The 13,802-nt window shown below is 44.9% G+C and overlaps 1 protein-coding gene across 1 annotated transcript in view; it reads left to right on the top strand.

The window, feature by feature from the left end:
• Positions 1-13,802, top strand: part of Ns3 (nucleostemin 3) — a 95,180-nt gene that overhangs the window by 18,690 nt on the left and 62,688 nt on the right. Inside the window, exon 4 of the mRNA XM_055064412.2 lies at positions 9,399-9,485. Within this exon, the coding sequence (XP_054920387.2) occupies positions 9,399-9,485 (87 nt within the window). The remainder of the gene's footprint in view (positions 1-9,398; positions 9,486-13,802) is intronic.

The raw sequence follows: 13,802 nt of genomic DNA, 5'->3' as shown, positions 1-13,802 counted from the left end.
TTAGGTACCTGCACCCTGAAACACTGAAAATACTCCTATGTCTTTTCATTGCCATGTGGGTGGCAGGGTGTATATTCCGCTCCATCATTGTGGAAAGAAGTTATAGTCATCCCGGTATTTAAACCAGGCAAAGACCCAGCCTTAGCCAGCAACTACAGGCCAATAGCACTAACAAGCTGTCTGTGCAAAGTGTTTGAAAAAAAATGGTAAACTGGCACTTCATCTGTTTTCTAGAGAGTAACAACAAACTAGACCCCCTTCAATGTGGTTTTAGAGAGGGAAGGTTGACAGTAGACCACCTTGTTCACATTGAGGCAAACATCAGGGATGCGTTCAGGACCCGACATTATAGCGAACACTCATTACAGCGTATATTTGCTAAAACAAACTCATTTAAGCGCAGTTTTTTCCCTCAAACAATAGCTGATTGGAACGCGCTTCCTGAATCGATTTTTCACTCTCCTGATGTGGAACAGGCCCTTCAAACTTTGTTCCTTCAGTATAAAGTAAGCAATTTCAATGTTCATTGTTTTATTTTTCTGCTCTGTGATTTTTAATTTTTGATTCTCTTGTATGTTACATGCAATGTAATCTTATTTCTTTTTTTTTGCATTTGCGTGCTGTTATGATTTGTGTTTTCATGCCCCTCCTGCTTGGGCCAATCTGGCCTGCCGTATTGTGAAATAACTAAATAATAGGCAGTTTTTACTTTCAATATTTCTAGACCTAGAGATAGCATATGACACGGACCTGGCGATTTGGGATTTTCTGCTATCTTTCCGGAATGGGCATCCGTGGGAACATGTTAAACACAATTGAAAGCTATCTGTCTGACCGCACTTCTTGTGTAAAAGCAGGCAGTGCTTTACCTGGACCATTCACCTAAGAAACTGTAGTTCTGCAAGCGGGCATGCTTAGTTGCACACTTCGTATTGTAAAAATGACTGCCTGCACCCAGCCGTTCTATGCGCAATGTTTTATTCTGTGTGTGTCGATGATGTGCAGATAAGCTTCAAGTCATGTACTATTGCTAGCTGCGCATGACAAGTGCGGCTTGGAATAAACAATTTGTCTAAATGGGCGTACGAGAACAGCTTCGAAATAAACACCCAAAAAAGTACCTGCATACTTTTCTCAAACAAAAGAGGGATACCACCACTGCCAAGTATTACGATCGGGTAGACCAACTCTCTATGAGCAGAGAACATAAATTTCTGGGAATCATTTTAGACTCTACGCTCATGCTTATTTCCCATATTAAATATCTGAAGATAAAATGTCTGAAAACAATGGACCTTCTAAAGCTTCTGTCACACAACATGGAGTAGTGATCAGAAGTGCCTCTTGAACTTGTATAACAGTCTTCTCCGCTTGCGCCTTGATTATGGAGCTATAATTCCGCAATGCTAAGTGCATTAAAAATCCTAGACTCCGTCCACCATCTGCGTATCCGTCTTGCGACTGGTGCCTTCAGGATGAGCCCTGTCCAGAGCCTCAAATTTAAATCAAAATTAAGCGTTTCGTCCATCAACCCATCAGTTCATGAGGCGTCACCATATGAGCTAGCCACCAAAAAGTCACTGTTGGCGCTCAGCATGTGCTGTTAGCATTTTTCATGCATTCCGCTCCCAGGCACCACCGAAGCACCCTTATTATAAGGGTGACATGTGCAACACAGGCGCTGATGTCGAGAAAACTAACGACAAAAAGATAGCTCCATGTCGCCTTTAAAGCGCAATGTTTCTTGCTTTTTGTTTGTTTTTCACATTTCTTGCTGTGGACACTGCAACTGTCTCGCTCGAGGCAGACATCTGAACTATGTCAAAGCGCAAGCGCGCATAAATGACACTGTCTGCAAAGTGCAACCGTGTGGCACCCCGCAAGTTTGGAGCTTACATTTCATCACGTGCGTAGCTAGTATGGCCACAGAAAGAAGCGCAAAAGAAGAAAGCATGCGCAGAAAGAAAGAACAAAGCGATGCCCCTCCGTCGCTAGGTGACAATTTTCTGGGAAAAGCGTGCGCTGGGAAAACCTGATGTTGCGCTATCTTCGGGATTGGCCCACCAATGGGGAGTGCTTAAAGGGGCCCTGAACCACCCCTTGGGCTTGGTGAAATAACATAGTCCGCAGGTCGCATACGCTGTTGTGAACATCTCAGCCAAGTTCTACTGTCGTACGCGGTCCATGGAGCTCGCAAGCAGAGAGCCAAGTCACCTTTTTCTCAGATGCTCTCGTTTCAAAAACCCTATGCTCCTCGCTCTTTTCTGTGTGCTTTATTTCGTCATAAAGCACACTCCAATACGTGGCTGCTATTGGTCGCTGCGCTCGGCTACACCGCGGCCGCCGCGAGGTGCCGCCACGAGTCCAGTGGCTAAGCGCACTGTGGCTCTCTGAGGACAGCCGCGTTTGGCTTACGTTTAGCACGGCATAGGCACCAAATCGGAAATTTGAACTGCGTGCCACGGTGACGTCTCCACCATAGCCTTTGCAGTGCAAGGCATTGGAGGTGGAAGGGGAGCACAGCTGAGGCCGTGTTTGATTGCCGATAACTCCGCTTCTGCTGAACGCATTGAAGTAGTTTTTGCGCCAAAGTGGTTCTGAAATAGCCTATCTTCACTTCAAATGTATTTCTCCACTTCGATAAAAAGTGGTTTAGGGCCCCTTTAACGCCTGCTTCACCTCCGCCGTGGCTCGGGCTGGTATTGCACTATCTTCGGGATTGGCTCACATGTGGGGAGGAGGAGGAGGAAAGAACTTTATTGGGTCCTGAGGAACCCCTTCCCACCCACTGAGTTTTTTGCTTACAATGACACGAAAATTTCCTTGGATGGTAGAGGTATACAGCATCACTGTAAAAAAGAGGCCCACGCCGCTTCGTCGATGGTCGCAGACAACCATTCAAAACGATGCGCTGGTTGGGGATCGTTCTACGCATGCTTTGAAGAGAGCAGCGCTCAGGTACGGCGCGTGCATCCAGAAAGAATGGCATTTCGGCTGGCACTGCGCAGCGTAAACGGTGTAGCGTGACTAGCCACCAGCGACTGGCGCCAAGAATGTTGGACTATAAACGTGGCTTTGCACTGCCTACGCTCACTGCAGGAGCAAGAGCTGCACTCTAAAATGCACTCGCAAAATGCACCACAACCTGCTGCAATGTTGGTCTCCGTTTTACTTTTGTAGCTGCACTGGCTGCATGCTGCTGAGTCCCACTATACATATAAGTGGCGTCGAAACACATATCGAAGCGACGCTTTCCTTTGAATAATAGCCGCGAATCTTAAAAGTTATGCTTTTTTGGTACTGCGAGTGCTGACAGACGTCACGGCCGCCATTTTTTCGACATTACCTGGTGCCGTTTTTCGGTGGAACACCTCGTAGAAGAAGAGCATAGCCTCCAAGATGTAAAATGAAATAAAGAAAGAAAAAAGATTCTACGTCTAAGTTTGTATCTTAAAGGTCTTGAAGAGAGGGAGAGAACCGACCTGCAACAGAGGTGTTGGCCGTGCCTGGCCTGGCGCAAACGCGTCTCTCTCCAGTCGGGCCTAAACAAAGGGCTGCAGATAGAAAAAGCAAAGCTGTGCGGCTTGCGCGGCGATGCCAGCATTGCCCACATGCTCTCGCGCACTAGCACTCTCCCCATCCATGATGGCCTGGAGTGACTTACTGGTGGCGGTGCGGATTTCAATGTGAATTAGCGGGATGCATTACATATAGCTTTCAATACATTGTTGAATAAACCACGGCGGCTACTTCGCATGATCCAAACTTCTGAATTAACGAGTTGTGAATTAATGAGCTTTTACTGTATAAATTCCAAGGGCGATAAGATACTATCGTGCCCCGCGCACTCTGTGCTTTAGGTGTGAATGAAAGTATGCAATGATTAGAAAGAAAGATGGTGGGCTTCATAAACGACTGCCGCCTCCCCATGTGAGTAAAGGGAAAGAGAGGACAGGGGGTAAGTTCATGCACATCACGATTTATGGCGCGTGTCTCGGCCAAGGCTGTGCATGGCTGTAAGTGCGGCTGAGCACATACGCAGCCGTGCACCCTACTTTAGAGGTAATCTGCCGTGCATGCAAAGAGTGGGCATGCCGAGACGGCGTGGCATCGTGTAAGCTGTCTTCCCACGCGTTTAGTATCGAAGGTTGCATACTCTCGAGTTTCGATGACACGTTGGAGTGAGAGGCAAACAAAGCATTCGCTCCCCACTGCCGGCGTTTTTCATGATAGCATCGTCCCAGCGCGGGTGACGCTTTCAGCGGCAGGGGTGGAGTGCACGCGAAAGCGTGGCTGGCTTTGCTTCATTCGTACTGCCTACGTGAAGATATGGTCGACGTGGCATGAAACCGTATTATTTGTTGCCGACTACCAAATTCATCAAAATGAATTGTTTTCTCATTGAAATTTCTTTTTTTTGACTGCCTGATAATTCGGAAAACTCTGCGGCCCCTTTCCATGCAAGAAAAATCGTTCGGCGACTAGTTATTTGCATAAAAGGTCAAATTTCAAAACAACGAAATTTCGGTATAACAAAACAAATTGCCAATTTTACCTACTTTGTTATATTGAGGTTTAACTGTATCTTTATGGCTGAGGCCTGTGCACTATAATCTGCTATATAGCATATAAGGAAATCAAAACTTCAAAAAGCTATTATATCTACAGACTCATTAGGCATTGAAAACGCTTTGATGTCACTCTGCAAACACAAAAATGCTGTACTCTAGCTGTATTTAGTTCTATGTACAGCATATATGTCTAACTAGCATGTGATTGATTATATGCTGGATACCTCGCCACATGGGCATTAAGGCAGACCATCTGGCCACAATAATTATATCGCAAGCTACTTTTACTGCCGCTGTCCTTGTCACAGACCTGAAGCCTTTTTTATGAAAGAAACTCTGAAACCACAGGCAACACTTGTGGAACGGTGAAACAAACAATAAGCTTCGCGTGATTAGGCCACAGCTAGGTTTCTGGCCCTCCATGACGAAAATGCAATGAGCTGATGTCTTATTCTGTCAACTGTGTATAGGGCACACATTTGGCACACATAATTACTTACTCACTGGCGGCAAACCTCCACTATTTGGAAGATGTGGTGAGAGGCTTGCTGTCCTCCCCATCCTTGTGGAGTGTAAGAAAGCAGAAACTGAGTGGAAGAAACACTTTGCTGTAGATTTTTTTACCATACCCTTCCGCATTCAGCATTGTTTCTGGGTTCAGAACCATTATTTAATAGGAAAGCAGTTCTGGACTATCTGAATGATGTAGTGCTACATGTTATTAGTCCAGGAGTGTCGTAGCGCACCCTCTCACCACACGGTGCTCCTGGGATAGTGCCTTTGTAGTGCCGTGATAGTGCCTTTTGTAGAGCATGTGCCTCTGTATCCTTGTGTTTAAGGGCCATCGTGACGCAGTAGTGCTAGTTCCATCATCTTAAATTTTATTATATGATCGCTCGGTTACATATATTTTACAGTCATAGCACACCTCACTGTCATGTTCATCATTTTAATATGTATTTATTTTACGCACATCAGGCTCTTTTAGAGCCAAGTAACATCTACTTGTTGCAGTACATCTGCCCATGGCATTGACAGATCGTTGTCACCACATCACCACTTGCATGGTGCTCTTTGGTGATGATCATCATCGTCAATGGGTCCCTAGGGAAGAGGAATGTCATCGTGTCGAACAGGTGTTTAGGTGCTGTGATGAGATTAGGAAATATTAGGAAAATTAGGCATAGAATGGAGTCTGTTAAAGTAAGTTAAAGGTAATTGGAGACTACCAATGCCGTTGATTCTAAGTACTAAAGCACTGCTTCTACAAGTATGTCGATCTAGGTTGTTAAATAATCGGCTTACAAAGTAGCAGAGGGGGTTCGTCAGCCAGCCTTGTAGCACACAACCCTTAAGCATGTGCTGTAGTGACTCTGTGGCAGTTTAATTTAATTAAGCACATTGCGCAACGTTGGTGATTACTTACATAGGTTGTCCTTCTGTCTTTATCGACACTTAGAAGTTACTCTGCACATGCGTCATAAGCTGTGGCTGTAAATTATACCTGTATAGCTGTATTACACCAGAGTGATTAATTGTTGTGGATTTACACATAACTGCTGTGAACCTAGGTATTGAACAAGTTATGTTACGACTGGCACGAACGACAGTGACTGCTTCTGATAACCACGAGCCAGTTGTAGGGTCATAACAACAATATCTGCAAAGATTGGGCTGTTTCAGTCTAGCCCATCTTTACAGTGGCTAGATGGTGTGACACTTTAGTAGCTGTTCACCTTAAGCAACAGAGTTCACTAAAAAAATCGCTGCTAGGGATGACAAACTGGGCTAATACGATGGTATATATTGACTTAATGTTTGTGAAATTGGTCATTTAAACAACAGCTGCCGACTCACGCAATTTGTCTTGTGTGGTTGTGCAGACAACGTTTCCAAATGAGCGTACAGTTAGCATTTCTCGCCTCTTCCTGGACTCGCCTGTCTAAAATTTGAACAATATGTGACCATCATACAAAAAAAATCTTGTTCCCTTATCGTACAGTGCACCGTTCACCCTGTGCTGCCATTATTTATGCGGTGTGCTACTTTTGTGTGTTTGCGGGACAGCTGCAGTGTTTCTGCTGCCCAACACTGTAATCATGTCACGCACGGTTATGCAATAAATTTGCTAAGTGAGATGTTGCTGGGCTTAGTTTCAAGTTATTCATTACTTTTTATACTTCGCCTTTTACATGTTGGTGTTCAAGGTTCAGAATCGTCTGGTCTGATAGTTAGATGCAAACCACTAGGTGCATTTTTGTAAACAAAGGGATCCAGGTACACAGGGCATTTGCATGAAAATATTGCGTACACTCTTACGGTGCATGGAATTTATTAACTTGTCTGGGTGCATTACTATTTCCCTGCTTCGTCCACAGTAGATCTGAAGCAGATGTCGCCTCAGTGACACTAAAAAAAAAAAAAATGTAGATATTGCAGGAGTCTATGGGAAAAAAACAATAAAAATAATTACAGTATGTGGCATGTTCTATCCCAACCGTGAGAGATGGTGCCACCATGAATATGTATTGACAGTGTAGTACATGTATGCACATGCATTCAAGATTACATAGCTATACAGTCAAACCTTAATATAAAAAATGGGAATATTGCAAGTTAATAGATAGGATATTCCAAGTTAATAGATATAACAAAATAAATATTAGTTATTTATCACCTTTATTGGCATGTAATGAATGTTTGCTTATAATGAGTATTGAATACAGTCAAACCTTATATTGAAATGGCTTATAACAATTTAAAAGGCTTAATGAAGTATTCCAAACCTGACCTCCCCCCATCTTGGCAGCCAGTGTTGGCCATAGGTGGGTGGGGGGGGGGGGAGGCGTTCAGCCATTGTTGTAAAGTAATGGCTATGACAAAGAATGTTTGGCTTCCCCATCAACTTTGTTGCAATGTTTCACTGAATAACGAAAGTATCATTGTTGGATATGACTTTGTTATGCGAACACTCGTCTGTACTCATAGATGCTTGAATGCAGTCCTGTGTGTACAAACCGAATTCGTGGAGAATTCTGTATTTGTTAGCTTGCTTGAGAAGCGAGAGCATCATTGGTGTTTGGAATGCCACATGTGTTATCAGGCCAATGTTATTACGGTCATTAGATGTCACTACAGGTTAATGTTATCATCAATTTCGAAGATATAGTAAAAGTACTAAAGTATAGTAAAAGTAAAAGTATAGTACAGGTCTGTACTGACCTGTACAGTACCCAGAGCAGCCACGCTACCTTCATTTGAAGTAGTGATGAACAGGACATAGAGACTCCTTCAGTAACTAACAATGAAGTTAGAAGGGCCTTGCAAGACATGACCCGGGAAAAAGCAGCAGGAGAAGATGTAATAACAGTCAATTTAATCAAAGATCGAGGAGATGTCATGCTTGAAAAGCTTGCAGCCCCTTATACGCAGTGCCTCATGACTTGAAGTGTACCAGCGAACTGGAAGAATGCCAACACTATACTAATCCATAAGAAAATACATTTTAAAGAATTGAAGCACTATAGGCCCATTAGTTCACTTTCAGTATTGTATAAAATATTCACCTCAATAATTTCCAATAGAGTCAGGGCAACACTTGACTTTAATCAAGCAAGAGAACAGGCTGGATTCAGGAAGGGATATTCTACAGTGGTTCGCGTCCAGGTCATCAATCAGGTAATCAAGAAATCTGCAGAGTACGAGCAGCCTCTCTATATGGCTTTCATAGATTACAAAAAGGCATTTGATTCAGTACAAGTACCAGCAGTCATAGAGGCATTACTTTAGCAAGGAGTGCAGGAGGCATAAGTGAATATCTTGGAAAATATCTAGAAAGATTCCACAGCTACCTTTATTCTCCACAAGAAAAGTAGTAAGATACCTAGTAAGAAAGGGGTCAGGCAAGAAGAGACAATCTCTTCCATGCTCTTCACTGCATGTGTGGAAGAAGTTTTCAAGATATTGAACTGGGAATGCTTAGGAGTGAGGATCAGTGGAGAATATCTCGGCAAACTTTGGTTTGCAGATGGCATTGTCTTGTTCAGCAAAACTGGGGATGAATTACTACAAATGATTGAGGACCTTGACTGAGACAGTGTAAGACTAGGGTTGAAGATAAATATGCAGAAGACAAAGATGATGTTCAATAGTCTGGAAAGAGAACAAGAATTCAGGATCACCAGTAAGCCTCCAGAGTTTCTACAGGAGTATGTTTGTCTAGTTCAGTTACTTACAGGGCACCCTAATCACGAGAAGGAAATTTGCAGAAGAATAAAAATGGGTTGGAGTGCATACGGCAGGCATTACCAAATTCTTACTTGGAGCTTATCACTGTTGTTGAAAAAAAAAGTGAGCAATCACTGCATTCTACCGGTGCTAACGTATGGGACAGGACCTTTGAGTTTTACCAAGAAGCTCGTGAACAGTTTAAGGACTGTGCAAAGAGCTATGGAGCGACAAATGTTAGTCTTAACATTAAGAGACAGGAAAAGAACGGTATGGATCAGAGAGCAAATGGGGATAGCCGATATTGCAGTTGACATTAAGAGAAGAAAAAAATGGAACTGGGCGGGCCATGTGATATGTAGGGTAGGTAACTGGTGGACCATTAGAGTTACAGAATGGGTGTCAAAGGAAGGGAAGCGCAGTCAAGACGGCAGAAAACTAGGTGGGGCGATGACATGAGGAAATTTGCAGACGCAAGTTGGAATCGGCTAGCGCACGACAGGGGTAATTGTAAATCGCAGGGAAGGACCTTCGTCCTGCAGTGGGCATAGAAACAGGCTGATAAAGGTGATGATAATGATGTGTTTACTGCTGTTGCAGACCTCCCTGGGATGAAAGCACCAGCGCTGAGGAACTTCACGCCTTGGAGAAGGAGAGCTTTGTGGCCTGGCGGCGACAACTGGCCGAGTAGGTTGAACTAGCTGAACTGGTGCTGGGTTGCCACCTGTGCCTTGTCCACTGTCCTCTGTGTTTTATTGTTATTGAGAGTAGAGTGCCCAGTATGGTTATACACACACCCAAAAAAAGAAGGTGATCTCAGTGCGAATTTTAACTTTAAATTCCAATTTGAAATCGTTGCCTCTATGCCCCTCCCATCAACAGCTACTGCCTTTTTGGTATGGACTGTGTGATTTCAGGAAATGCGGGGCCGCTGCTATGTCGTCTGCGTTGAAGCAGTTTGAGACTGCATTGAACATATTGCTCCCCATGTTCTGTTGCCTAACGGTGCAGCAGAGTTGTCGTTGAATTGTGCCTGCCATTCATGCTGTGGTGACACGATAGAAAGCAGTAACAAACTGCTAATATGTAAATATGCAAAGACAAAATAATGCATGGTTGCCATGACACATTTCCAGCTCCTGCAATTGCTTCCAGTACATAAAAGTGTGACCTTCAAGGTCAGCATTCGCTACTTCGAGGGAGCTGTTTCTGCGGATACAATTCATTTTGTCACTACTTGGTGTTGCCAGACTGATATATGGTTCAACTGCCATACAAAATAAAATTAAAATACAAATTTTCTATCCACCGAATGCACTCAAGCTTATCCAGCTTGCTGTGGGGCGCATAGGATTTAACACGCAGTGTATAATTAAAACAACTTGATAATTTGATGTCACAGTCCCTTTAACAATACTGCAGAGAGCCAAGTAGAAGAAGCTGTGTAGCTGTGTAAAGTGACCTTTCGTGCTACAAAAATTTTACGCTGTGTAAATGTGTGCCTGTTTGAAAGTGTTATTTCTGCACTGAGGTGGGGCTATTAAGGCTTGCCAACCTGCCCTGGTGCAGTGGCTATGACGAGCACACTGTAGCTGAACATGAGGCTGCGGGCGCAGCAACTGCTTTTCAATAGGGATGCAATGCCAAAACGCTTCTGTGCCTATATTTAAGTGCACGCTTTGAGGGTAAAGTTTTTTCGCCAAATGCGGCCCCCAAGGTCGATTTTTTTTATTGCAGATTTAATATTGTTACTTTGCACAAGTCACATATAAAGATGTATTTGCAATATTTGCGCCAGCATGTGGATGTCTCCGAGGCGGCTCACCTCGTACTGAGTTCAGTTGTCCATACACATTAGCATCCGCTCGAGAAGATGCTTCCGGCTTAATGCATTTACATTTTTTATTATTCCCTGGTCCGTGGGCTGTAACACCGATGTTGTGTTGGCCAGCAAGTAAGCGACGCGGGTGGCAGTCAAGGGTGGCACATTCATGTGGCCACTGCACTCGTCCACAAGAAACAATACCTTGTGGTTCGATAACATGAACTTGCGATCCACTTTAATTAGCCAGTCTTTAAACATGTCCGCCGTCATCCAAGCCTTCCTGTGAAACGAATAGTCGATAGGCAGCGTTTCGATACCTTTAAAACACCTAGGCTTACTGGCCTTACCAATTACCAGCAGACGGCATCGCTCAGTGGCAGTCATGTTCGCTGCAATCAGAACAGACACTCTCTCTTTACTGCGTTTCCCATCACTGCGTTTCCGGCACAGTCATCATCCTTGAAGGTCATTCTTCTCGGGTAACATTCTCTAAAAAAGTGCCATCTCATTGGCATTGAAGATGTCTTACAGTTGATACTCGCTCAAGCCCTCGTGAAGCTTGTCTCCCCACGTTGCACAGGTTTCCTGGTTGACAGACGCCCTTTGTTCACTCACGGTTTTAAACATAGGGTCATGACGTTGCCTAAAGCATGTCGGCCATTCATCGGAAGAAGCGAAGTTCTCAATTCCTAGCATCGTAGCGAGCGATAAGGCTTTCGCTGCAACAATATCGCCGCTGAGCAGGAGATGGTTACTTCATGCCTCCCTAATCCAAATGAGCTGCACTTGCTCTAACTCCGGGTGGGCACCGGTGCACATTCTCTTGCGAAACATTTTGAACTGATCGTTTTCAAATGCTTCGAGTATCGAGCGCTTGTTCTTGAGGAAGTTAGAAAGTGTTCGGCTTGTTGCTGTACTTCCATGCAATATCTTGTTTGGCGGTGCCCCCTTCCTCAATTTCTTTCAAAATTTTGACTTTCGTCGCCAAGTCAAGCGTCCGAGAAGACCGCGAGTTGGCATAGTTGCAACTGCGCCTGAAATGCATGTGGAACTACCGAACCCACTAGAGAAAACAATGGAGAGGCCTGGAGCATACTGATTGCACACGTACACTGTAGCACAAGGCTAATCTTGCCACTGGATGACCCGGGCCGCTATTTTGTAGCGATGCCTTATGCCTTATTCTATGCTATTCTTATCATCCACCACACACGGCCGCCTGATCCCGTTGATAATGGGGGCAGACCATCGCTCTGACCACTGGCAAAGAGCGAAAAGCCTGAAAAAGCATAGAATCGGAATAGACATCGCTACAAAATACCAGTCCTGCAGCGCTGTAGTCAGCTGCGATGCCAGCGGCCTCGGTGCTTAACTTTGACGCTTCATAAGCTGTGGCCCTGTGGTCAGCTGCGATGCTAATGATGCCTATGCGGCACACAAAGCTGTTTTGCACTTTAAGAATAGCAAGTTTATCAAACATTACGATCGCCTCCAGGCATTTGATAGAAAATAACCTCTAATTAAACAATATTTTAGACTTCTAGCTTCCAATTACCAAGCTTCTTTTTCTGTTGGATTGCATGCAAAACCGACGGGACCCCCACTTCACTTCCAATTAACTAACAGTTCCAGTTAAGTGACTTCAAATTAGTGGAAGTCGGCTGTAACTGGTAAAAGGCATTCGCAGACGAGAGGAGACAGTACGGTTGTTACAATGGCAAGCAATGTGACCAATACTACGCCAGCAGGGAAAATAGATTGGCCGATCGTCTGCAGTTCGCCCCTCTGCTGGATTTCGGTAATGTGCAGGATACTGCGGACCAGTCAATGGACCTGGAGCATGAGACAGTGGTGAAGCTGCAATGGCACATACAGAATGAACTCCAAGATTAGGCAGTTCTTCGCTTACTATTGCCTGCACAAATGTTTCTGTAGACAAGTTGTTCAGCTCACTGGGGAGGAAAAAAAGGGCTGCAAGTGCCATGGCTTCAAGTTCTCGCCGCACTATCCGTGTCAGGTCATCTGATGATTATGGTTGCTGCACTCCTAGCCTGTCATCACAAGAAGATGTCGTAGCTGTGTTCGGCAGACGTGCAAACGGCATTGCAATGCGGCGGCTCTTGGCCTGCTCAAAGCGTTGACACTCTTTTACGATGTCCTGTACTGTTTCACAATTTTTACACGTGAGCAGGTTGAAAGCACCATCAGCAATCCCCTTCAGTACATGCCCAACCTTGTCTGACTCCTGCCATATTGCTGCCAGCCTTACGGCACAGAGCCAGCACGTCCAGGATGTAAGAGACATATCATTCTGTGGACGTCTAGGCACAGTTCGCTAGTTCTAGTTCTTTCTTAGCAGTGCTCTTCCATCCGGTGGGACGGCCAAACAAGTCCCTCAGCTTCTGTTTGCACGTGTCCCAGTCGTTAAGCCCTTGCTCGTACCATACTTTCACTGTGCCTTGTAGATAGAAGACTAAGCTAGCCAACATAATCGTTGGATCCCATTTGTTGTGGGCACTTACACGCTCATACGTGGTGATCCAGTCTTCCACGTTGAGGTGGTCAGTGCCGCGAAACACTGCTGGATCCTGCAGCTGAGCCAGCACAGCCGTTGGGGTTGTAGGCGTTGATGTGGGCTGTGCCATGTCGGGTCCTGTCTCGTACGTCATGTTGTCCAATCCAAGGTCACGACCACTGCGGAGCTCCGTTGTTGTTTCCCGTGGGTATCCTGCGTCTCTCACCAATTTCTTACATTGCAGAAGTCACATATAAAGATGTATTTACAATATTTTACTGCAGCAGTCGCCTCATTGTAGAGCGCCCGCCTCGGCTGCGGGAGGCTGTGCGTTTGATTCCCATCGCCACTGGGCACCCATTGGTTCTCAAATGGGTGCAAGCATTCCCCGGCTTGGTGTTCGGCTTTCTTCAGGAGTGATACGCTTGGGAAAGGAACATGCGCCCTGAATTCCCGTCAAAACTCTCATGAGCACATGCACAAAAAAAAGTTTTACACGAGGGACAACGATGCATAAAAACAAGATGGCTGTCGAGAGCGATTCCACCTCTACACGTCAAATCGTTGTGTTCTGAGTGGCACCACTCTTGCTTGCGCCGAAACAACATCTTCAGACGGACCTATCTTGAAAAAAATGTATTGCAATTCTTTAGAGTGACCATAA

This window comes from Dermacentor andersoni, chromosome 11, assembly GCF_023375885.2.
Source record: "Dermacentor andersoni chromosome 11, qqDerAnde1_hic_scaffold, whole genome shotgun sequence".
In the NCBI taxonomy this organism is placed as follows: Eukaryota; Metazoa; Arthropoda; class Arachnida; order Ixodida; family Ixodidae; genus Dermacentor; species Dermacentor andersoni.
This window is presented reverse-complemented; position numbering and strand designations above follow the sequence as displayed.